A 23071-nucleotide genomic window follows, 5' to 3' on the forward strand; every position below is an offset into this window, starting at 1 on the left:
TTCCAAAGAAGGCCACATGCATCTCCATTTATTCTTATATTTATGTTTAGTACAAAAATGTATCTTTATAAATAATATGAAAAGACAAACTTACACACACTCAGCACAAGGGTGGTGTCTTATCAACTAAGTGATGGGAAAGTAACCACCAGCCAGCCTCAAATTTACACCTAATTACAGGAAAGATGAAGAACACAAAACAAAAATACATGATTATCTGCAGCGCTGTGTGGTGGTTGTCCGGGTGAAGAGTCTGGCCGAGAGCGGATGTGTGTGTGTGTCGACTGAGAGGTGAGGGAGCGGTCCGGGGAGGTAGCCATCGCGAGACCCGGCCATCGCAAGACCCAAGATTGAGCTATCGCGAGACCCGGCCTTTGCACAGCCCTGCCAACGCACCATCAGCCCGCATGACCAACCTTTTTTGAGATCAAGACACACGAAGGTCAGGATTCTTAAACATATCGGCACCTCTGTTCCTATGTTAGAAAGGCCTCTTCGGGAAGTTGCTGGGGTGTTCATGGGCGTTTTTGTGACCCTAGTGATGGTTTGACCCAAATTCTGTACCTTTTGAATGGGAAAACTTGGGAAAAAAAGCCTCTCGGGGAAGTTACTGGGGTTTTAACATGGAGTTTGGTGACCCTAGTGGTAGTTCAACCCAATTTCCGGACCACGATTGGGAAAATAAGGGAAAAAAAACTCTCGTACAAGTTGTGATAGACTTTTCATGGACTGTTTTGTGACCCTTGTGATAGTTTAAATGGATGGGAAATGGGGACAGAATGGGAAGGGAAATGGGGATGGGAATGGGAAGGGATTCATATAGGGAGGGAAATGGGAGGGGTGATAGTTTAACCCAATTTCCACAACAACGCTTGGGAAAACCACCCACGAAAACCCAATCAATCTTCCCCGTGACCTTGGGAAACAGCCGTCTTAGGAGCCAGATATGTGTAGGAATACTGACCTTCAACGCGTCCTTTATAAATAACGGCTAGGGTATCAACAAATGGTCGCTGCTATGGGGGGTATGTGTGTACGTCTGTCTGTCTGTCTGTCTTGATAGCAATGCACTCGTCACAATGGGCTGATGATGAAAGTGGTGGTTTCTGCTGGTTACTGTTGTTGTTGTTTTGGTTAGGCCGGTGTGCGTGCCCCCCTCTCCGCCCTCATACCCTAAGACAAACAAACTAATGAACGAACTAACACAGAGGCCGAGAGAATTCCTTGGGGTGCCGCGCTCGGAGCGAAAAAATAAAAAATGGAAAAATTCGGAAAAACAAGATCGACAGGAATACGCAAAACCTAACGTAAACTTAATTATTTTTTTTAATCTCTTTTTCCACGCGACTATCAACGACGACCTCTACTGAAACGAAGAGTCCGTGTGTGTGTGTCTTTAAAATTACTCCTTATCAGTACGTACAGAAAATTTAAACGCATACGTAGGTTAAAAGAAAATGTCAAATGGCGAATTGGTAAACGCAAGGAGGATGCGAGTACGGATAAAAATTGTCTCCTTGGGCATTCCCAGGTTGTCCTCTCCCTCCTTCCTTTCTCTCCCTTTCCTCCTTTCTTCGTTTCCTCCTGTTTCTCCCTCCTTCCTTTCTCTCCCTTTCCTCCTTCCTTCGTTTCCTCCTATCTGTCTTTCCTCCTGTTTCTCTCCCTTTTCTATATCTGTCTCTTCTCCTTCCCTCCTTCCTCCCTTTCTTTCCTCCTATCCCTCTCTCCCTTCCTTTCTTCCTCCTGTCTGTCTCTCTCTCCGCCGCCAGGAAGGTGTCGTCAACCGTCAACCATTCACTGCCGGCAACCGTAACAAATAAACATTATATCATACAGCCTACGTCCAGCGGCAGTGCGTGGTTGAAGGTCGCTAACTTAAACAAATGTCTTCCTAAATCTTTCCTCTGTTTTGTTTCCTTCCTGCGGCAAAGAGGCGATTCAACACATGTATGTCAGGTCCTTTCGCTCACCCATAACCCCCCACACACCTTCTCTCTCTCTCTCTCTCTCAGGCCGTCCCGTCGTCCTCGTCCTCCCTCTCGTGTCAGCCGTCGAAGGCAGTCGTGTTTTGGTCAGTCGTCAGAGAACCTTAAACTTAGCATAATTTAATGAACGAACACAATGCCCAATACTTTGTGTGGCCGACAGTGGTGCCGCTGCCGTGCCCCCGTGTGTGTCCCCCCTCACCCCTCCCCTCCCCCCGCCCCCCCCCACACCACACACTCGAGGCTCTCACAGTTATTGCATAAACGGACCCGAGGCGTCTCGGTTCAGGGTTCACGACAGTTTTCTATCACAACCTTTTGGTTTGCAGCGCAGACCGTAACGTTCGTCTCTCCGCCGCTCAGTTCACGTCCGGTTGAGAAAGTGTCCGGCCCCCCCCGGCCCGGCCCCGGCCCCCCCCCTCCCTCGGTCAGTTGGTGCCGGCCTCAAAGTTCTCCCTCATGGTCTTGAGCATGCGGTTCCTGAGCAGGGCGCCGTCGGTCTCCGATATGTCCCTGAGCACCTCCTCCAGGGTGGCCAGCGTCTTGAGGGCGTCCTGGCGGCTGCCGGTGATGCTGACGGCCTCGGAGGCCTGGTAGCGCTTGGCCAGGGACTCCAGGCTGGACAGCACCCAGGCACAGTGTGGGGAGGCCAGCACCTCCTTCAGCTTGGCCGTGGTGCTGGCCGTGCCGCCCACCAGGGGGGGGATGGGGGCCTGCTTGGGGTCGAAGGCCAGGGTGATGAAGCCCTGGTGGGGCTCGGCAGCGGCCACCATGCCCCGCACGGCGTCCAGGCCCAGGTTGTAGTTGGCGGCCAGGGCGCACACCTCCTTCACCGCCTGCTGCTGGCAGCACCGCGAGAACTGCAGCACCAGCCGGTGCTTGGCAGACAGGTCCGGGTCACTGGTGTCATAGCCGCAGGCAGCGCAGCGCTGGGGCTCCACCGCCACCGCCGTCGCCGCCACCACCGCTGGGGGGAAGGGCTCCGGCGGGTGCTCCCCGTTGAGGAGCCGCCCATTGAGCTGCCCCTCGCGCCAGACCTTGGGGGGGTCGGGCACGGTGATGGGCGGCACCCTGGGCAGCAGCTCCTGGTGCTTGACGTTCTCCTGCAGGGTGTTGGTGTTGCCGCCGCCGCCCGTCAGCACCGCGGCGGCCTTGTCCCCGTGGCGCGTGTACACCGGCACGCGCAGCACCTCCTTCAGCAGGGGGTCCGCCGCGCCCGGCCCCGCCTCACGGGAGATGTTCTCCTTGCTGCTCTTGCGGCCCTTCCCTGGCGAGGGCAGGGGGGCAGGGGGGCCCACCACCCCCGCCTCGCTGCCCGGCAGCAGCAGGGCGGGGGGTGCGGGGGGAACGCGGCTGGCCTTCTTGAAAGCCTTGCTCTCGTAGCGCTTGTACTTGACGAGGCGGCAGGAGGTGGTGTGCTTGCGCTGGGTGCCCTTCTTGGCGAAGGTGAGGTGGCAGTGCGGGCACTCAAAGAGGTGGTCCTCGGCCTCCATCATGCTCATCTCAAAGGCGATGGTCAGGCAGTCCTGCCGGTGGTCCTCCAGCGACGCCAAGGACCCAAACTTCAGACCACAGTCCATGCAGGTCACCTCATTGACCTCGGCCTTGCACGCCCGGCCACTGCCACTCTTCTTCTTCTTCTTGCTGCCCTCGCTGCCCTTCTTGCTGGCGGTGAGGGCCGGGGCCTGGGTGGAGGTGAGGGCCGGGGCCTGGGTAGAGGTGAGGGCTGGGGGCTGGGTGGCGGCTGCCTCCTGACTCCCCGCCCCGGACACAGAGGTGGACCTTTTCCTCTTGCCCTTGCCCTGACCCTGGGGCACTGCTGGGGTGGGGGCAGGTGCTGGGGGGGGTGGAGGTGGCAGCAGGGCTTCCGCCTGGTCCCTGAGTGGGGCTTCCTGAGTTGACTTTGCCCTCTTCCTCCGGGGCTGCGGGGGTGTGGCGGGGCGCTCCACAGGCTGTTGCTGGCCCGGGGGGAGGGGGAGGGGGGAGGGGAGTGCCTGCTCCCCCTGGGTGGTGGTGCTGGGGGGCTGTGTGGGGGGCACCACTGGAATGTCCTTGGCTGGGTCAGCGGAGGACCGCCGGGACGAGACTCTGGCAGGCTCCGGGGCGGCCCCCTGGGGTGGCGGGTCAGCCTGGCCACCCCCAGGCCCTGCCATGCACTCCAGCACCGGCATGGTGTGTGGGGGCCCAGGGGGCTGCGTGGGGCCCTTGGGGGGCTGCCTCACACCCTTGCCTCCACTCTTCTTCTTCTTCTTGTAGAAATGCTTCTTGTGGCTCTTGCCCTTTTTGTGGGAGCCCTTGCCCTTGCCCTTGCCCTTGGCTGGGGGAGCTGGGGGGGCCACGGCCACCTCCTCCTCAGGCTGGCTCAGGGTGGTGGTGGTGGTGATGGGGGTTGTTGCAGTGGTGGTGGTGGTGGTGGCAGTGTCAGGGGCTGGGTCTGGGGCAGTGTCAAGGGGTGGGTCTGGGGCAGTGTCAGGGGCAGGGGCAGGGTCTGGGGCGGGTGAGGTGATGAGCGCCGAGGCCCTGAGCTTTGCCCTGCGCACGGTCCTGGTGTCGTCGGACACCTCAGACTCGCTGGCGGTGCTGCCGTAGCGCACGGCCTTGGCGGCCTTGAGGAGGCTCAGCTTCTTCTTGTACTTCTTGGTGGGGGCCTTGGCCTTGGCCTTGGGCCACCGCTTGGCCGGGCCGCCGCTGAAGCCCTCAAAGCTGGAGGACTCTGAGTCCTGGGCCGCCGCCTCCTTGATGAGGCGGCTCAGCTGGCGCATCTTGAGCCGCTTCTTGCTCTTGCCGTACACCTTCTTCTTCTTCTTGGCCGCCGCCCTGCCGAGGCCAGGCGGGGCAGCGGGGGCGTCAGCCTTCCTGCCGCTGTGTGCCAGGGCGGACAGGGGCACGTCATCCTCGTCATCCTCCTCCTCCCCGGGGGTGCCGGGGGGAGGGGCGAGGGCGGGGACACCCCTGGGCACCCCCTTGGCCTTGGCCTTCTTGGTGGGCGGCATCTTCTTGGGCAGGGACCTCGGTGGGGGCACCTCCGGGGCCTCCTCAGTGGGGGTCTCGGCGTCGGTGGTCACACTCAGAGGAGCCGCCGGCCGCGCCTCCGCCTCAGAGCAGTCGCTGGACAAAATGACATTCCTGCGGCGGCCCGGCAGCGGCGGCTTGTCCAGGCTGGAGTCACTCTCCTGGGCAGGGCCTTCGCTGGCACTGTGCTCTGAGAGGATCAGCCGCCTCCGCCGCAGGACCTTGGGGGGCGGCTCCCCCTCCCGGCCCGGGGAGGCCTCCCTCACACCCTCTTCGTCGGTGTCCTTCAAGGCCGAGGGCGGCCCCGGCATGGCCCTGGCCTCCACGCCGCTGGCCTGTGGCTCCAGCAGGGCAGTAACCATGACCTCAGCCTCCATCTGGGCGTCTGGCTGGCCTGGGGCCGCGGCGGCCTTCTTCCTGCGGTGGATAATGCCGGACACCTCATCCACCTGGGCCTGGAAGGCAGAGCTGAGGGCCAGGCGCTCCAGCAGGGCCGGCCCCTTCCTGCGGGACCCCTTGCTGCCCCCCCAAAGGCCTTCCACCTCCAGGTCGCTGCTGGGGGCACTGGCAGTCCTGGGGGCGGCCTTGGCCTTGGCGCCCTCCACCGCCACCTCCAGGCTCCTCCGGCGGCTTCTGGCTGAGGCCTGGATGCTGCCGGGGGTCCAGGTGGCCACGGCCCCGGCCCCGCTGTCTGTCTTGGCGGCCTCCTTCAGGGCATCAAAGGCTGCTTCAGTGCTGGCGGCCCTGGCGTCTGCCTGGGTGTCGGGGTCGTCCTTCAACAGGGTCCTCATGCTGCGGCGGGTGCCCCGGGGCCTGGCAGGGTCACCGCCGTCCTCCAGGGCCTCGGCGTCGGAGGAGGCGCTGTCGTTGGGGGGCACGTAGAGGTAGTCGTCCTGGTTCTCATAGTTGGCAACCTTCCTCTTCCTCTTGGGGGTGAGGGGAAGCTCCTCCACCTCCTTTTCCTGTGGCTCCTCCTCCTCCTCCTCCGGGTCCCCTCCCTTCCTGGCCTTGCCCTTGGCCGCCGCCTCCGCCGCCTCGGTGGAGGCGGTGCGGAAGGAGTACCGAGCGTTGGCCTTGCTCTGCTTGGTCCTCAGCCCCAGGCGGCCGCCGCACCGCCGGCCGCTGCGGAAGTTCCGAATCACCTCGGGCTCTGAGTCTGAGTTCTCCGTGTCGTCGCTGGAGGAGGAGAAGTAGGCCGGGCGCTTGGGCCGGAGGGCGTCCTGCGGCCTGGCCCGGGAGTCCTTGCTGTCGCTGACCCACTCACTGTCCTCCGTCACAAGCTCCTCCTCCTCCTCCCCCACCGTGGTCTCCTCCTCCTCCTTGGCCGAGCTAGTGCTGGTCTCCACGCTGCTCGTCCTCCGCACCTTCCTGGGTCTGGGGGCTGGCTCCTGGGGGGGCTGCAGGGGGCTGGGGGGAGCGACAGGCACAGGGTCAAGTTTCTTTTTGCTCTTCTTGGTGCCCTTCACTGTCTTCCCGGGCACTTCCACCTTGACTTCAGTGCCAGTGCCGGGAACAGTGCCACCTTTTCTCTTCCCCATGGCCTTCTTCCCCTTCTTCTTCTTCTTCTCAGGCACCTGGGGGGGAGGGGGGGCTGGGGTGGCCTCAGCAATGGGGGGTTCAGGTACAGAGTGGGTCACAATCTGAGTCATCTGGGGGACCTCTGGGGGAGCCTTCAACACCTTCTTCTTCTTCTTCTTAACCTTCTTCTTCCCCTCGAGAAATCCGTTCATCCGCTGGGTCTTCTTGGTGGACACAGGCAAGGTGGATATGGGTGTGGATGTGTCTGGGCCAGCATCCACCTTCCCTTTCCACTTCTCCACATCCAACACGGTGCCAGAAGGGCCTCCACTCACCCCAACCTGGCCCTCCTCCACCTTGATAACGGCACTCTTCTTCCCCCTCTTGCCCTTGCCCTTGGGTGGCTTAGGGGCGTCAGGTAAGGGCGCGGTAGGAGTGGTAGAGGCGGCAGTAGTAGTGGTAGTGGTTGTGGTAGTAGCAGTAGTGGTAGATGTGGTTCCTTTCTTTCCAAGCTTTCCTTTACCATCCTCACCCGACACCTCCGCCTTCTCCTCCTTCAGCTCCTTCACCCGGTCGCTGTGGCGGGTCTTACGCAGCCGCCGGGTGTCCAAGGCCTTCTTACGCAGCTTCATCTTGGTGTGCCGGCGGATGGGCTGGGCAGGGCCGCCGCCAGGGCCACGAGCGCTGGTGATGATGGCCTTGAGGCGATTCTTAAGTTCCACGTTGTCGATGGACCCCACGGCCAGCTCCAGGCGCCGCTTCACCCCACAGGTGGTCAATGGCAGCCCCATGGGGCGGTCCATGAGGGGGGTGTTGAGCCCTGATGACCCTGGGGGAGAGGAGAGGTCAGGGGAGGGCAGGGAGTGGAGGAGATGGGAGGTAGTGAAGTTAGACAGACAGACAGACAGAGAGACATTAGCTACACACAGACAGACAGACAGACAGAGAGACATTAGCTACACACAGACAGACAGAGAGACATTAGCTACACACAGACAGACAGACAGACAGAGAGACATTAGCTACACACAGACACATACATACCAACATACATATATATACATACACAAAGAAAAGGTTACCAGACATTCATACATAGACACACACATTCATACATATATACATACATAGGGAAAGGGTGACTCAACTAAATATACATACATGCAGACCAACAAAGGTAGCTCGAAACACACACACACACACACACACACACACACACACACACACACACACACACACACACACACACACACACGCAGACACAGGTGCTTACTGTCGCCAGCTCGGGCTTTTAGTGGAGTGCTGGGCTGCGACATGTTCCCATAGCGGTTGTTTGGCATACCCTGGCCCTTGCGACGCTTGAACCTGGGGGGAGGAGGAGGGGTTGAGTGGTGGTGGTGGTGGTGGTTGATATATAATGATGATTGTGGTGGTGGTGGTGGTGGTGGTTGATATATAATGATGATTGTGGTGGTGGTGGTGGTGGTGGTTGATATATAATGATGATTGTGGTGGTGGTGGTGGTGGTGAAATATTGCAGAAAGAATAAAATAAGTTACCATATGTTAAGTTAATTATATATAGATGAATGGGAACTTGGTGTGTGTGTGTGTGTGTGTGTGTGTGTGTGTGCCTCACCTGAATCCCTTCTTGCTCTTCTTCTTGGGAATGACGAGGAGGCTGAGTCCGCCGCACTCCACCAGGTGGGCGTGGAAGGCGGGGCGCTCCTGGAAGGTGAGGCCGCAGCCGGTGCAGGTGTGCGGGGCGGGCGTGTGTTGGCTGGGCGGCCCCGCCTGGCCCTCGCTGCTTGGGGGTGGGGCGGTGGGCAGTGGCAGGAGGGTCGGCCGGGCGGTGGGCGGCTGGAACTGGCACCTGAAGGCGTGCGGCACCTGTCCCTGTCCCTGCAGCATGGTGTGTGCGCACCACACGGCCGGGTGCATCTCCCACTTGTGGTCCATCATGTCTGCCAGGTTGTGGCAGGACGCCCCACAGCTGCAGCAGACGTAGGTGTGCTCCCGGGACCACTCCCCCTCCACCACAGACACCCCCACCGGCGCCTCCGAGGTGGTGGGAGTGCCTGCCGGGCTCTCCTCCGCCCCCTCTGGCCCCAGGCTCTCCGCCCGGGGCATCTGCATCATGCCGGAGCGGGTGCGGGTGAGCTGTGGGCCGTCCCCGGGGGCCTCGTCCAAAGGGATCTCCAGGCTCAGCTTGCGGCGGGGCTTTCTGCCGGGGGTGCGGGGCGCAGGGGCCTCGGCGGCCTCCCTGGCAGCGGCCCGGGGCCTGGTGGCAGCAATACCCAGCACGGAGAAGAGGTCCTGGCGGTGGGCGCCCCGCCCCAGCCCCGCCCCAGCTTTGCGTCCCTTGCGGTTCATCTTCTTGTGCAGGTCCAGCTGCACGGCCAGGCTGAAGCTGCGCAGCGCCTCCTCGCCGCCGCCCGGCAGTCTCACCACGCGCTTGTTCTTGACGTAGCGGTGGATGTCGCGGCCGGGGTCCAGGATGGCCTCCGGGGGCACCACGGCCTCCTCGTCCACGTTGCGCAGGGGCAGGGTCAGGTAGCTGCGGTCCAGGCCGGGGTCCGGCACCTTGGGCGCCGTGCTCAGCCTGAAGTCCTTGCCGTCCAGGAAGTTGATCCAGTTGTCGTAGATGTTCCACGCCACGCCAAACCTGTCCATGCCCGGCGGCTCCTGCGGCGGCTCCTGCTTGGGCTCTAGGGCTGCATGGTCTGGCCGGTGCTGGGCCAGGTGGTCCACGGCCTCCTGGGGGTCCACCAGGGCGCTGCACAGCTGGCAGCGTTGGCCAGGGCAGTGCAGGGCCAGGGCGTGCAGGGCCAGGCCGCGGGGGCAGGCAAAGTAGTGGCCACACAGGTGGCAGTGGTGGGCGCTGCGGTGCATGAGGGAGCGCCAGCGGTGGGAGGGGAAGGCGTAGGTGCGCTGGTCACAGTCGCAGGCCACCTGGCCGGGCCGCACCTGGTACACCTCCTCGTGGCTGTTGAGGTGGAAGCGCACGGCGTTGATGTCCTGCGAGGCAAAGCAGCAGCGGCGGCACACGTGCAGGCTGCCGGGGTACGGGTCCTCCCCCGGCGGCAGGTCCTCGGGGTCCCTCACCCTCAGCAGCATGTGCCGCTGGAATGCCAGGGTGGTCTTGACCGGCACAAAGGTGCAGCACACGTGGCGGCTGGTCAGGTGCTGCTCCAGGGGCTCCGCCAGGGGCTCCAGGCACAGGGGGCACGGGGCGCCCTCCTCCTGGGTGCTGGTGGCGGGGGCGGCCTCTGTGGAGGAGCACACAGGCTTCACCTCCTGTTTTGGGGTTGGCCACACAAGACTAAGGCCTCGCCTGGCCTGTGTGGGGCTGGCAAGGCCCGGCCCCGCCTGGCCAGCCTCACTCTTTACCAGCCCCAGGTCCAACAGGATCTGTGGCACCCCCTCCCGCCGTGTACTGGTGTCCGGGGCGGCGGTGGCAGGCTCAGTGGTGTGGGGCTGCTGGGTGGGGCTGTGCTGGCTGGTGTCCTCTGTGGGTGTGGGGGCGCCCTCCTGGCCCACCGGTGTGCTGTGGGGGGCAGACTGGCCCACCACTGCAGCACTCAGGGTTTGGCCCTCCTCATGGCCCTGGGGGCTGGGCTCAGGGGAGGGAGCCTTAGCCCCACTGGCACTGGCCAGCTGGTCCAGGGTGAGGGCCGTGTGGGGCTCCCCCTGGGGGATGGTGACCTCGTCGGGTGTGACACCCACGGTGGGGGACTTGACGGAGGGCAGGGGGCCAGGGGCTGGGTTGGAGGGTGTGGCGTGGGCCTCAGGGAAGGCACACTCCAGGCCCTCCCTCCGCTGCTCCTCCCCCAGGCTGACTGCCGGCAAGGGGGTGCTGGCCTCCCCCCCAGGGGGGAGTGCACACAGGAGTCTGCTGCCCACCCTCCCTGACGCGGCGCTCTCCTCCTCAGGCTGGGTCTGTGTGGCGGCTGTGGGGCTACGTGGGGGCTGGGGTGTCTCCTCCACCTCCACGGGGGGCTGGGGTATCTCCTCCACCTCCACAGGGGGCTGGGTGTCCTGCTCAGGGGCTGCTTCCCCCACAACCTCAGGAGGGCTGGCAGGGGCTGGAAGAGTATGCAGGGGGCTGGCCAGGGGCCCCACACTGCCATCACCCACAGGGGAGGGCTCAGCAGGGGGAGGTGTCTGTGGTCTGTCTGCTGGGCTGGTGTGTTGAGCCAGGCAGCCCTCCCCCCCAGGGCTGGCCTGGCTGGGGGGCTGGGGGCTGCCTGCTGGGGCTGTGCAGGGCAAGGAATGTCTGTGCCCAGCCCCTACCTCTGGCTGGGGGGCTGAGTGGCCCTCCCCACCACCACCGGCTGAGTCCCCTGCCTGTGTGGTGGGGGGCTGGGGGGATGCCCCAGGGGAGGGGGTGCCTGATGGAGCCTCCCCTGCCTCACCCTCCCCTGGCACCACCAAGCCGGGTGTTGTCGCTTCTCCCAGAGAGCATAAGGCCGGTGGTGTGCCGGGGGGGCTGGGGCGGGGCGGGGCTGAGGTAGAGGAGCTGTCGGGGTCGTGGGGAGCTGCATCGGGTGCTGTGGCTGGGGCGGGGCTAGCTAAGGTCACTGGCGATTGAGGTGGTGTGTGGTAGAGGGGGGCTGTGGTGGGGGCTGTGGTGGGGTGCTGTGTGGGATCTGTCTGCCCCACACTGCGAGGCACTTGGGTGTGTTGGCTCGCCCCTGTGGCCGGCAGACTGACGCAGCCCCCTCCTCCTCCCTCCTGCTGCTCCTCTGCTGCCACTGGGGGCTCACTGCTGGCACTGTCTGGGGCTGCATGGCTCTCCCTGTCACTGCTGTCTGGGGGGTCTGCAGGGGGATGACCTGTGTCAAAGCCCCCAGGGTGAGTATGTTGTTCCGTACCACTGGTGTCTTTAGGGCATGGTTCCACAGGGGTCATTTGTGCTGTCTCTGGTACATCAGGGCTGGGGTCGCATAGAGGGGGCTTCTGTGGCTCCTCCTGGGGGCTGGGGTCACTGTGGAGCTGAGTGACAGGCTGGGAAGGGGAGGAAGGTTGACCCTCGATGGAAGACTGATCTTGCGGGCCCTGAGCCAAGCTAGAGGTGCTGGTGGTGGTGTTAGTGGTGGTGGTGGTGGGTGGTGGAGTGACCCCCCTAGTCCCCTCACTCCCCTGGGTCACTGCATCCACACAGGGGTCCACATGGGGCTGTTCTGAGTGCTTGGTAGACCCCTCAGGCACCTGTACGCTACCAGGGGCTATGTCTGTGGATGTCGCGGAACCCTGGTGTAAATCCTGTGGGTGTGTAGATTTTGGACTTAGGGCTGTGGGGGCTGGGGGTTCTGGGGGGTCTGAGGGCAAGGCACACCCTGGGGAAGCCTTGACAGGTGGCTGGGGGCTTAACGTCACATCCCCTGCAGCAGCCCCTTCCTCCTCCTCCTTTTCCTCCTGACCCGAAAGAATATTGCAAAATCTGGACTGACTAGAAATGGTTCGAGATCCTGAGGTTAGGTTTTGGCATGTCGTGATACCAGTGTTTAAGGGGGCACTAGTGTAATCTTCACCAGTGTTTAAGGGGGCACTAGTGTAACCTTCACCAGTGTTTAAGGGGGCACTAGTGTTGTCTTTACCAGTGTTTAAGGGGGCACTGTCATAATCTTCACCAGTGTTTAAGGGGGCACTGTCATAATCTTCACCAGTGTTTAAGGGGGCACTAGTGTTGTCTTTACCAGTGTTTAAGGGGGCACTGTCATAATCTTCACCAGTGTTTAAGGGGGCACTAGTGTTGTCTTTACCAGTGTTTAAGGGGGCACTGTCATAATCTTTACCAGTGTTTAAGGGGGCACTGTCATAATCTTTACCAGTGTTTAAGGGGGCACTGTCATAATCTTTACCAGTGTTTAAGGGGACACTGTCATAATCTTTACCAGTATTTAAGGGGGCACTGTCATAATCTTTACCAGTGTTTAATGGGGCACTAGTACAATCATCACTAGGTCTCATGGTGTCACTAGCATAATTTCTACTAGTTTCCAAGGAAGAGTAATTGTTGCTAGCATTCATTGGGGTACTAGCATAATCTTCACTAGTGTTCCTTGGGGCACTAGCATGAGCTTCACTAGTATTTAAGGGGGTACTAGCATAATCTTCACTAGTATTTAAGGGGGTACTAGCATAATCTTCACTAGTATTTAAGGGGGTACTAGCGTAATCTTTTGTGCCTAATTCTGTCTGAGGTACATGTGTCGCAGTCAATCTGGGGGCTTCCTCTGGACCATCTGGGGAGGCTGTGACCATGGGGGAAGCTGGGGAACTGGGGGGTTTAACAGGGGGGCTACTACACACCCCTAAATCACCCCTGGCCTCCTCCTCCTCCCCTGTGGGTCCCTGGGGTGGTGGTGGTGGTGGTAGCTGCTGTTCTTGTTTTTCAACACCATTTTCGGACAAGGCTTCTGAGGATGTCGGCGCTGGTGGTGACTGTGGTGATGATGGTGACACGACTGGTGATGATGATGACGATGATGACGATGATAGCGTAACACACGGAACACTCAGACCCGTTTCCTGTTCTTGTTTTTCTTGTTGTTTTATGTTAATCACTGAGTCACTCGCGGGGTTGTTAGTCCTAATGTCCCTTTCAATGCCAGCCCCGACCCCTGGCGCAGCCCCTCCCCCAGTCTGCCCCGGGTCACTGGCGGCTTGCATGAGGACTGGGGCATGGGTAGGGGTGGGTAAGAGGGCCTGGATATGGGTAGGAGTGGGTAAGAGGGCCTGGATATGGGTAGGGGTGGGTAACAGGCCCTGGGTATGGGAAGGGGTGGGTAAGAGTCCCTGGATATGGGTAGGAGTGGGTAAGAGTCCCTGGGTATGGGTAGGAGTGGGTAATAGGGCCTGAGCATGGGTAGAAGAGGTGGATGGTGCTTTGATATGGGTGTGAGGAGGAGAGGGGGCTGAGACATGGGTGAGGGCATGGGTATGAGGAGGAGAGGGGGCTGAGACATGGGTGAGGGCATGGGTATGAGGAGGAGAGGGGGCCAAGACATGGGTGAGGGCATGGGTAGGAGGAGGAGAAGGGGCTGAGACATGGGTAGGAGGTGGGGAGGGAGCTGAGACATGGGTAGGAGAGGCCTGGGTATGGGAAGGAGCAGGGGAGGAGGCCTTGGCATGGGTAGTAAAGGAGGGGGCCACTGGGGTAGGTGAGGGTGCCTGGGCGTGGGCGGGGGCATGGGTGGGGGTGCTGCCCGCTGCGCTGTCCCGCCCACAGTCTCGGTCCAGCTTGTCACAGATGCTGGCGATCCTCCGGCTGAGCTTGGCGGCCCCGGTGCTGGCGGCCGAGGGAAAGCCGTCGCTGGAGCTTGAGCCACTAGCCTGGGGGGACTCCGGGAGACTGTCGTCCGATACATCTGAGAGAATGGCGGCCACGGCGTCGGATATCTTGACCATGAGCGCCCCGCGGGAGGTGTCGGAGGGCGTGTCGGAGAACATGGGCGTGTGGGAGCTGCTGAGGTGCCCCGAGGTGGAGGACAGGTCGGAGGTCAGCAGGGAGTTCTCCTCGTCCGAGATGGGCTCCAGGAAGGGTGAGGCTCCCAGCCCAGGGCCCTCCACGGCCTTGGGGGGGCCTCCCTTGCCTGCCTTGGCCTTCACCTCCCTGTCCTCCCCCTGGGGTGTGGCGGTGGCGGTGGTGCCATCAAAGAGCACCTCAATGTCACTCTCGCTGGTCCTGGAGGCACTGCCAGCAGCTGCTTCAGCTTCTGGCCCCTCCAGGCTGCTGCTGCGGCCACTGCTGGGGGCTGCCGCAGGGCTGTCCGCGCCCCCCTCACCCTCCCTCTCACCTAGGGCTGCTACTGCTGGGACTGGGGCAGGGGCAGGGATAGGGGCTGGGTCAGGGGTGGAGGTGGGAGAGGGGGTGGGGGCAGCTGCCTCTGTGGGGTCCTCTTTGGGTACAGCCTGTGCGGGGCTGCCGGGGGAGGCACACGGGGGGGCTGCTGAGGTGGGGTTGAGCACTGCCGGGGCACACACACTCACGTCCAAGGTAACACTGGCTCCTGTCTGTGTGGGAGACCGGGTGTCCCGAGGGGGCTCTCCCTGGGGTGTGGGGGGCCGGGCCACAGCCTCCCCCGGATCCCTGGCACCCAAGGCAACACTCCCTTCACTGGGGGCGCCCGGTGGGGGGCCACACAGGGCCAGGGGTGCCGCCACACTGTCACTCACAACACTTGGGGTTCGGCTACACTGGGGTACAGAGGGGCTGGGGGGGCCATCCCCCTGGGGAGTCCTTAGCCCTGGCCCCTGAGTCACTTGTCCTCTGGGGTGGACAGCCCCGGGCAGTGGGGCAATACTAGTGCTGCTGCACGTGGTGGTGGTGGTGGTGGAGGTGATGGTGGTGGTGGAGGTGGTGGAGGTGGTGGCGGCAGGGCTGGGCCCAGCGGGGGCTGGGGGGGCCGCAATCCCCCTGCCCCCCATCAGGCCGGGGCTGCTGGGGGGCAGTGCCCCTGGTGCAGGGAAGTTGGCGAGGGCGTTGAGCCCTGAGGCCTGGGCCTGGGCCTGGTGCAGCCGCGTCATGATCTCCTCCAGGGAACACTTGCGCCGCCCCCGAGGGCTCTTCAGGCTCCGCGGGGAGGACAGCGCCCCGCCCCGGCCCAGGCCCAGGCCGCCAAGCCCCGCCAGCACGCTGGGGCTGGCTGCCGAGCTGCTGCTGATGCTGCTGCCAGGGCCGGGGGCCAAGGGGGCCTGGGCGGCAGCAGGGCTAGTGGTGATTGCCCCGTCCCGCCCCCGGGGGTCAGCGGTGATGACGGTGAGCTGCTCGTATCGCTTGCTGCAGATGCTGGGCAGGGAGGGGGGCTGGGTGGGGGCTTTCACACCCCCTGTCCTGTGCTCTGCCCCGTGCTGGGGGGTGCCATCTTCATCCCCGTCCTCACTCTGGGGCGGGGACAGCACGTGGCACTCCCTGTGGGCGGGGAGAGGCGGCGGGTATGCCCCGTTGAGGAGGGGCACCTGGGACAGCAGGCCATTGAGGGGGCCGTGGGGGTGCCGGCCACCGGGGCTGCCCTCCTCACACAGCTCAGGGGTGAGGCAGGCACGGCTCTCACGCGGGGCGGCGGAGGCGGCGGGGTCCTTGGGGAACTGGGTGCAGCCATCAGGCAGCTTGTTGGGCAGCGGGGCCGCCCCCACCCCTTCCCTGGGGGGCAGCGGCCGCCCGCTGCCGGGGGAACACAGCCCTCCTGGCTTCATCGCGGCCTCAAAACATGCCTGAAACAACAACAACAATGTCACCAACACACACACACACACACACACACACACACACACACACACACACACACACCACTGCACTGACTAGTAGAGGGCCACAGTGCCACACAAACACCACACCGGCCCAAGTAAACAAGAGTGCCGCCACCACCACCCTTACAACCCCCCACACACACCCAGCCAGCCACTTATGCCACCTGCCCTGCCCAACACACACCTGGAATTAACGAGGCTCTCCACCCCTGCATAACACACACCTGGGGGGGGAGGGGAGGAGACGGGAGGAGGGAGGGAAAGAAGGATGAGGCAAGAGAGAGAGAGAGAGAGAGAGAGAGAGAGAGAGAGAGAGAGAGAGAGAGAGAGAGAGAGAGTAGTAAGTAGTAATAGTAATAGTAGTAGTAGTAGTGGGCAGCAGTCATGAGAGAGAGAGAGAGAGAGAGAGAGAGAGAGAGAGAGAGAGAGAGAGAGAGAGAGAGAGAGAGAGAGAGAGAGAGAGAGAGAGAGAGAGAGAGAGAGAGAGAGAGAGAGAAAAACAAAAACAATAAATAAAAAACAGATTACACATGGCACACACACACACACACACACACACACACACACACACACACACACACACACTACTTATATTGGAAACTAGAAATAGATAGTACAAGAGAACATAGAATATAAATAAATAAATAAACACAGAACTAGAAGATGGCTGAGAGATCAAAACACACACACACACACACACACACACACACACACACACACACACACACACACACAGGGAAACAAAGAAAAGGACAATTGACTCACCAAATTTGACCTTCACTAGTACTTAAAAATTTAATGAGAGAGAGAGAGAGAGAGAGAGAGAGAGAGAGAGAGAGAGAGAGAGAGAGAGAGAGAGAGAGAGAGAGAGAGAGAGAGAGAGAGATAAGGGAAAGAAAATAAAGTGAGATAATTAAGAGATTAGATCAGGTAAAGTAAGGTTAGGTTAAGTAAGGTAAGGAAAGGGAAGGGAACAGGAGGGAAAGGAAGGGAAGGGAAGGGAAGGTTAGGTTAGGTAAGGGAAGGGAGGGGAAGGTAAGGGAAGGGAAGGGATGGAAAGGGAAGGGAAGGGAAGGGAAGGGAAGGTTAGGTTAGGTTAGGTAAGGTAAGGGAAGGGAGGGGAAGGTAAGGGAAGGGAAGGGATGGAAAGGGAAGGGAAGGGAAGGGAAGGAAAAGGAAGGGATGGGATGGGATGGGAAGGGAAGGGAAGCGAAGATAAAGTAAGGGAGAGGAAGGGAAGGGAAGGGAATAGGAGGGAAGGGAAAGGAATAGGAGGAAAGGTAACTGAAGGGAGGGAAATGTAAGGAAATGGATGGGAAGGGAAGGGAAGGGAAGGAAAGGAAAAAGAAGGGAAAGGAATGAAGGAAAAGTAAATTAAGATAAAGTAATATATGACTGGAAAACAAGATAGCAAGATAAGATATGCCTCACCACTCTTCACATAATAGTAAACAAGAAGATATTGATGTTTATGAAGGAAAAAACAGAAGAAATTAGGTTAGGTAAGGTGAGGTAATGATTATTTAAGATAATGCAAGATAATGAACAAGATAAGTAGCCTTTTGCAATGTGAAAGAGAGGAAATTGCATATATAAATAACACTTTAGAGTTATTTAAGAGGCTAGAGGAGGAGGAGGGGGAAGAGGAGGAGGAGGAAGAGGAGATATAAGGAAAACCAGAGAGAGAGAGAGAGAGAGAGAGAGAGAGAGAGAGAGAGAGAGAGAGAGAGAGAGAGATGAAAGGGATAGGAATGAAAAGGAAAACTTACATTGAACAAGTTAGCAAGAGAATATGAAAAGGAAGAAGAAGAGGAGGAGGAGGAAGAGGAAGAGGAAGAGGAGGAGGATTATGAATAAGGAGAAGCTGGAAGAGAGGAGAAAGTGTGTGTTTGTGAAGGAAAAACACATACAAGCAAATAACTTACACAAATATACACAAAGAAATAAGACAGCATTAAGGAATAAGACAGAAGAAGAGGTTGAAAAGGATGAGAGAAAAGAAAGTGCTTATATTTGTGAAGGAAAAACAAATTATATACACAGATAATATATTCAGATCATTAAACAAGGCTGGAAGGAGGAGGAGGAGGAGGAGAAGGAACCGTAGGAACAGGAGGATATATTGGTGAAATGAGACAGTTAGCGGAAAAATAATTATGAAGGAAAAACAAATTATATACACAGATAATATATTTAGATCATTAAACAAGGCTGGAAGGAGGAGGAGGAGAAGGAACCATAGGAACAGGAGGTTATATTAGTAAAATGACACAGTTAACAGAAAAATAATTATGAAGGAAAAACAAATTATATACACAGATAATATATTTAGATCATTAAACAAGGCTGGAAGGAGGAGGAGGAGAAGGAACCATAGGAACAGGAGGTTATATTAGTAAAATGAGACAGTTAGCAGAAAAATAATTATGAAGGAAAAACAAATTATATACACAGATAATATATTTAGATCATTAAACAAGGCTGGAAGGAGGAGGAGGAGAAGGAGCCATAGGAACAGGAGGATAAATTAGTAAAATGAGACAGTTTGCGTAAAAATAATGATGAAGGAAAAACAAATTATATACACAGATAATATATTCGAACAGGAGGTTATATTAGTAAAATGAGACAGTTTGCGGAAAAATAATTATGAAGGAAAAACAAATAAATTAATATCACCGTTTATGAGCCTAAAAAACATCATTAAAACAACTTCAATAGCAACGATTTCACCCAATCAATAAGTAAATTCTATATAAATAATCAGACTCGAGGCAGAAAAATATACCCATACGTTCATTGTCATAACGCGACGTGGGTTTTAGAATATGGTGATGGTGGTCGAGAGGTTATATATCAATTTGCTGGGGACTGGTTAATATAATACTTACATATAGCTAGATTATCAATAGTGGGGCTTAGGTGCTGGGTTGATGGCCTAGTGGGGTTAGTTATAATATATCGAAGCTAGTTTAGAGATTGTAGGGGATCCGTTTATTTTGTGGGGCTATGTAAAAATTGGGAGGTCTAGCTCAATAAGTAGGCTAGTAACTTAGGAGGGGCTAGGTTATTGATTTCATGGGGTTAGTTCAAGTTAGGTGAGGCTAGGCTAGTGACATCTGTAGGCCTAGTTAATTGGGTGGGGCTAGTTCAAGAGTTAGGTGGGGCTAGGCTAGTGACATCTGTAGGCCTAGTTAATTGGGTAGGACTAGTTCAAGAGTTCAGTGGGGCTAGGCTAGTGTCTGGTGGGGCTCATTTAATCATTTGGTGGGGCTAGGCTAGTGACATCTGTAGGGCTAGTTAATTGGGTAGGACTAGTTCAAGAGTTCAGTGGGGCTAGGCTAGTGACTGTGGTGGGGCTCGTTCAAGTTAGGTGAGGTTAGGCTAGTGACATCTGTAGGCCTAGTTAATTGGGTAGGACTAGGCTAGTGACTGTGGTGGGGCTCGTTCAAGTTAGGTGAGGTTAGGCTAGTGACAAGGGTGGGACTAGCTTAACCCGGTAACAGCGGGGATCGTGTTTCTTAATCGCCCTTCCCTCTAAGCGAGAAAAATGAGAAAAAATCATCACTCACGCAAACCATTTCATAATATATATCAACGCGTTTGTGATCCGTTTATGCATCATCTATTTTGGGGGGTTTATATCATGGCAGCAATTAGGCTCGTCGCTGGTTCATGGTAAAGCCGCAAATTTGGCCTATCGCTGCTATTGGGTTAATGATCTAATGGGGATATTTAATAATTTGGGGGGGGCTATTTTATCTTTAGGTAGGGATGACTTAAATATTTTGTGGGGCTAGATTAAGACTGATACCATTTCCAAGATTAGTAATTATTGTAGACCTGGAAACAGGGCTCAGAAGGTACAGACTCCCATGGATGAGTCTTAATATGTGTGGTTTGTGCCTTGTGGTATGTGAGAGTGTGTGTTTGTGAAAGGGGAGAGACTGTTTGTGTATTTCAGGTGGCAAAATAGGATGCCCAGTGCCGATGTAGCTTACAGATGTGGAGTAGAGGACCTGGAAACAGTGCTCAGAAGGGAAAGACTCCGATGGTTTGGACATGTGAAGAGAGCAGGGGAGGACACAGTGCTGGGAGTTTTGGAGACATTGGAGGCAGGAGGCCAGTTGGTAGACCTAGGAAAATGTGGAGAAGGTGAAAACAGGAAGACTTGGCATTGATGGGATTGGATGAGCTTTGGAGTAGAATGGAGGAGAGAGAGAGAGCAGGGGAGGACACAGTGCTGGGAGTTTTGGAGACACTGGAGGCAGAAGGAAGGAGACCAGTTGGTAGACCTAGGAAAATGTGGAGGTGTATACAGGAAGACTTGGCATTGATGGGACTGGATGAGCATTGGAGTAGAATGGAGGAGAGAGAGAGAGAGAGAGCAGGGGAGGATAGTGCTGGGAGTTTTGGAGACATTGGAGGCAGAAGGAGGCCAGTGGGGAGGATACAGTGCTGGGAGTTTTGGAGACTGAAAATGGACAGTAAATGAAATTATGATTAATTATTGTAATGTGATAACTACAAAAAAAGATTGCATAAATTTGTAGACAGAAAACATGTCTCACAAAACACACACACACACACACACATATAACACAGAACAAACACCACCCATTTCACACACACAGGGTCAATATCACACCCTGAGGTAGACCCAATCACCCTGAGGCCCCAAGGGTTTCTTTTCACAGGGGGGGTGGGGTGGGGGGCAGAAAATCAATATCTAATGCAAATTTTCCCAGGGTACATTACAAGGGCAACCCCACACAATGATCTACCCCAGGGTGTGTGTATCTCTTCCCCAGGGGCAGCAGTGTGTCCTGAGGCAAATAAATGGCAAGAAAATCAATGAATAATGCAAGTTTTCACTAAGCTTTCCCAGGGCACGTAGACTGGACAGCCCCACATTATGACCGCCTACCCCGGGGTGTGTTATTTCCTCCCCTGGGGCACCGTGGGGGAGGGAAACGCAAGAACATGGCAAATCAATAATAAGGAGAGTTTTCACCAAGCTTTCCCAGGGCACGTAGACTGGACAGCCCCACACCATGACCGCCTACCCCGGGGTGCGTTATTTCCTCCCCTGGGGCACCGTGGGGGAGGGAAACGCGAGAAAATGGCAAGAAATCAATAAAAAGGATAGTTTTCACCAAGCTTTCCCAGGGCACGTAGACTGGACAGCCCCACACCATGACCGCCTACCCCGGGGTGTGTTATTTCCTCCCCTGGGGCACCGTGGGGGAGGGAAACGCGAGAAAATGGCAAGAAATCAATAAAAAGGATAGTTTTCACCAAGCTTTCCCAGGGCACGTAGACTGGACAGCCCCACATTATGACCGCCTACCCCGGGGTGCGTTATTTCCTCCCCTGGGGCACCGTGGGGGAGGGAAACGCGAGAAAATGGCAAGAAATCAATAAAAAGGACAGTTTTCACCAAGCTTTCCCAGGGCACGTAGACTCGTCAACCCCACACTTCACACTCGTACCCCGGGTTGGATATTCCTCTCCCCAGGGGCGGCGGGGTGTCCTGGGGCGGCGTGGGGCGGGGAGCTGACTGGAGCGGGGTGGAGGCTGCGCGTGGCCGGCGGGGAGGGTGCTTGGGGCCTCCCACTGCCTAGGAAAACGTCTTATAAACAGGGACTAACACACTCTGAATCTCCATGTTGGATTTTACTCTTCCACTGGGTCTACGGACTTGCCTTCTCCTCCCCTTGTGGCCTCCCCCAGGGTACCCACCGGTGTCGCCCCCACGCTGGAGCTCTCCCCGGAGGTTAAAAAAGCGGTGATGTGCTCCCGAGGCCGCCACCATCAATACGCGAAATTTTAAGCTGCCAAAACTTTCTTCCCTCCCCGAAGCGCTAATTTTTGACCCTCGCTAAAAAGAGAGGGAGAGAAAGAGAGAGAGAGAGAGAGAGAGAGAGAGAGAGAGAGAGAGAGAGAGAGTAACGGAGAGATGGAGGGAAAGAGAGAACAGGTAGGAAGGAGAGAAATCTAGGAGATGGAGGGAAAGAGAGAGAGAGAGAGAGAGAGAGAGAGAGAGAGAGAGAGAGAGAGAACAGGTAGAAAGGAGAGAAGCTGGAAGGGAGGAAAGAGAGAGGGAGAGGGAGACATGGAGGAAAGTAAGGAGGAGAGAAATCTTAAAGGCATGGAGGTAAAAAATACGTGATATATTCCTCCACGGGCGCCATTAACAATACGCAAAATTTACACCCTCCAAAATCCATCCCTTCCCGAAGCGCTAATTTTCGACCCCCGCCAAAAGGAGCCCTCGGAGTCGCCCCCTCTCAAGATTTTCACTGTTTTCACCGTTTTCTGCCTCCCACAAGTGCCGTTCCGGGTGCCAGGTCAGTGCCTCGGGGTGCCAGACTCACCTCCCGCCCGCCCCTGCAGTGCCATGACGCGTGTGGAGGGATTAAAGGGTGAAAATGGCAATGTTTACCCTCCGACGCCAACAAAGGAGAGGCGTTTGGGAGGGTCAACACGCTGGGATGCTGCCTTGTGAGTGGACGTCCGGCAGCCAATCACAATGTAGGGACTGGCGGACGTGAGGTGTTTCTGGGGTTCTGATTGGCTGTTCGGGTGTGCTTGTGGCAGGCGGAGGAGGGTGAAAGCAGCGGGCGGATGGCAGCCAATCACAATGCAGGAGATGGCGGACGTGATATGCTTCTGGGATTCTGATTGGCTGCTCAGGTGTGTTTGTGGCAGGCGTAAGGAGGGTGAAAGCAGCGAGAGGATAACAGCCAATCACAATGCAGGAACTGGCGGACGTGATGTGCTTCGGGGATTCTGATTGGCTCTCCGAGTGTGCTTGTGACAGGCAGAGGGGAGGGTGAAAGCAGTGTTACCAGATCCTTGCACTCGGCCACTGCAATAAATATGTCTAACCTGTATTTATCGCGCCTACGCATTTAACGGGACTCAACCAGACTTACTAATATTAACTTTACCTTCATTTATATATACACGTGACGAGATGATATGGCGTTATTGTATTTATCGCATTTAGAGTAAGTATATCTCGCACTTGGCAACGCTGCGACCATGAAAGCAGAAGAGGAAGAATTAAAGCGATTTGACGTCCTAAATAAATGAATGGGGATGTTTATTGCAGCTTAGACTTATATTACTACTCCTTACGTTAATATAGTACGGTAAAACGCCTTATTTCGTGCTAATTAAGGAGTTTGGCGGGTTGTGTAACGGTGTGTGTACGTGTGTGTGTGTGTGTGTGTGTGTTTGTACCGCTACCTGGCCCACCTGGAACACGTACACAGTTATAGTAAAAAGTTTAATATT

General features: G+C 57.3%; 1 protein-coding gene and 1 long non-coding RNA gene across 8 annotated transcripts; one reads left to right on the forward strand and one right to left on the reverse strand.

Moving 5' to 3' along the window:
- Window positions 1-15: 15 nt before the first annotated feature.
- LOC126985923 (uncharacterized) lies at window positions 16-22328 on the reverse strand. Of its 6 annotated transcripts, XM_050841483.1 has the most exons (5): window positions 22147-22290; window positions 12076-15733; window positions 8154-12042; window positions 7789-7880; window positions 16-7344 (listed from the first exon to the last, which is right to left on the reverse strand). In XM_050841483.1, exons 2-5 carry the CDS (start codon window positions 15713-15715, stop codon window positions 2414-2416), a joined length of 12552 nt encoding a protein of 4183 aa, XP_050697440.1. In that variant the 5' UTR covers window positions 15716-15733; window positions 22147-22290; the 3' UTR covers window positions 16-2413. The 6 variants fall into 6 exon arrangements, with proteins under 6 accessions (XP_050697440.1, XP_050697439.1, XP_050697434.1 ...); XM_050841482.1 differs by having other exon boundaries at window positions 8154-15733; window positions 22215-22328; XM_050841477.1 differs by having other exon boundaries at window positions 8154-15733.
- LOC126985926 (uncharacterized) lies at window positions 16909-21255 on the forward strand. Of its 2 annotated transcripts, none has more exons than XR_007739176.1 (3): window positions 16909-18155; window positions 18379-19142; window positions 19227-21255. It is a non-coding gene; the product is annotated as an uncharacterized LOC126985926 (long non-coding RNA). The 2 variants fall into 2 exon arrangements; XR_007739177.1 differs by having other exon boundaries at window positions 16910-18155; window positions 18379-18867; window positions 18931-21255.
- Window positions 22329-23071: the final 743 nt, after the last annotated feature.

Source organism: Eriocheir sinensis, chromosome 60 (assembly GCF_024679095.1).
Source record: "Eriocheir sinensis breed Jianghai 21 chromosome 60, ASM2467909v1, whole genome shotgun sequence".
Lineage (NCBI taxonomy): Eukaryota > Metazoa > Arthropoda > Malacostraca > Decapoda > Varunidae > Eriocheir > Eriocheir sinensis.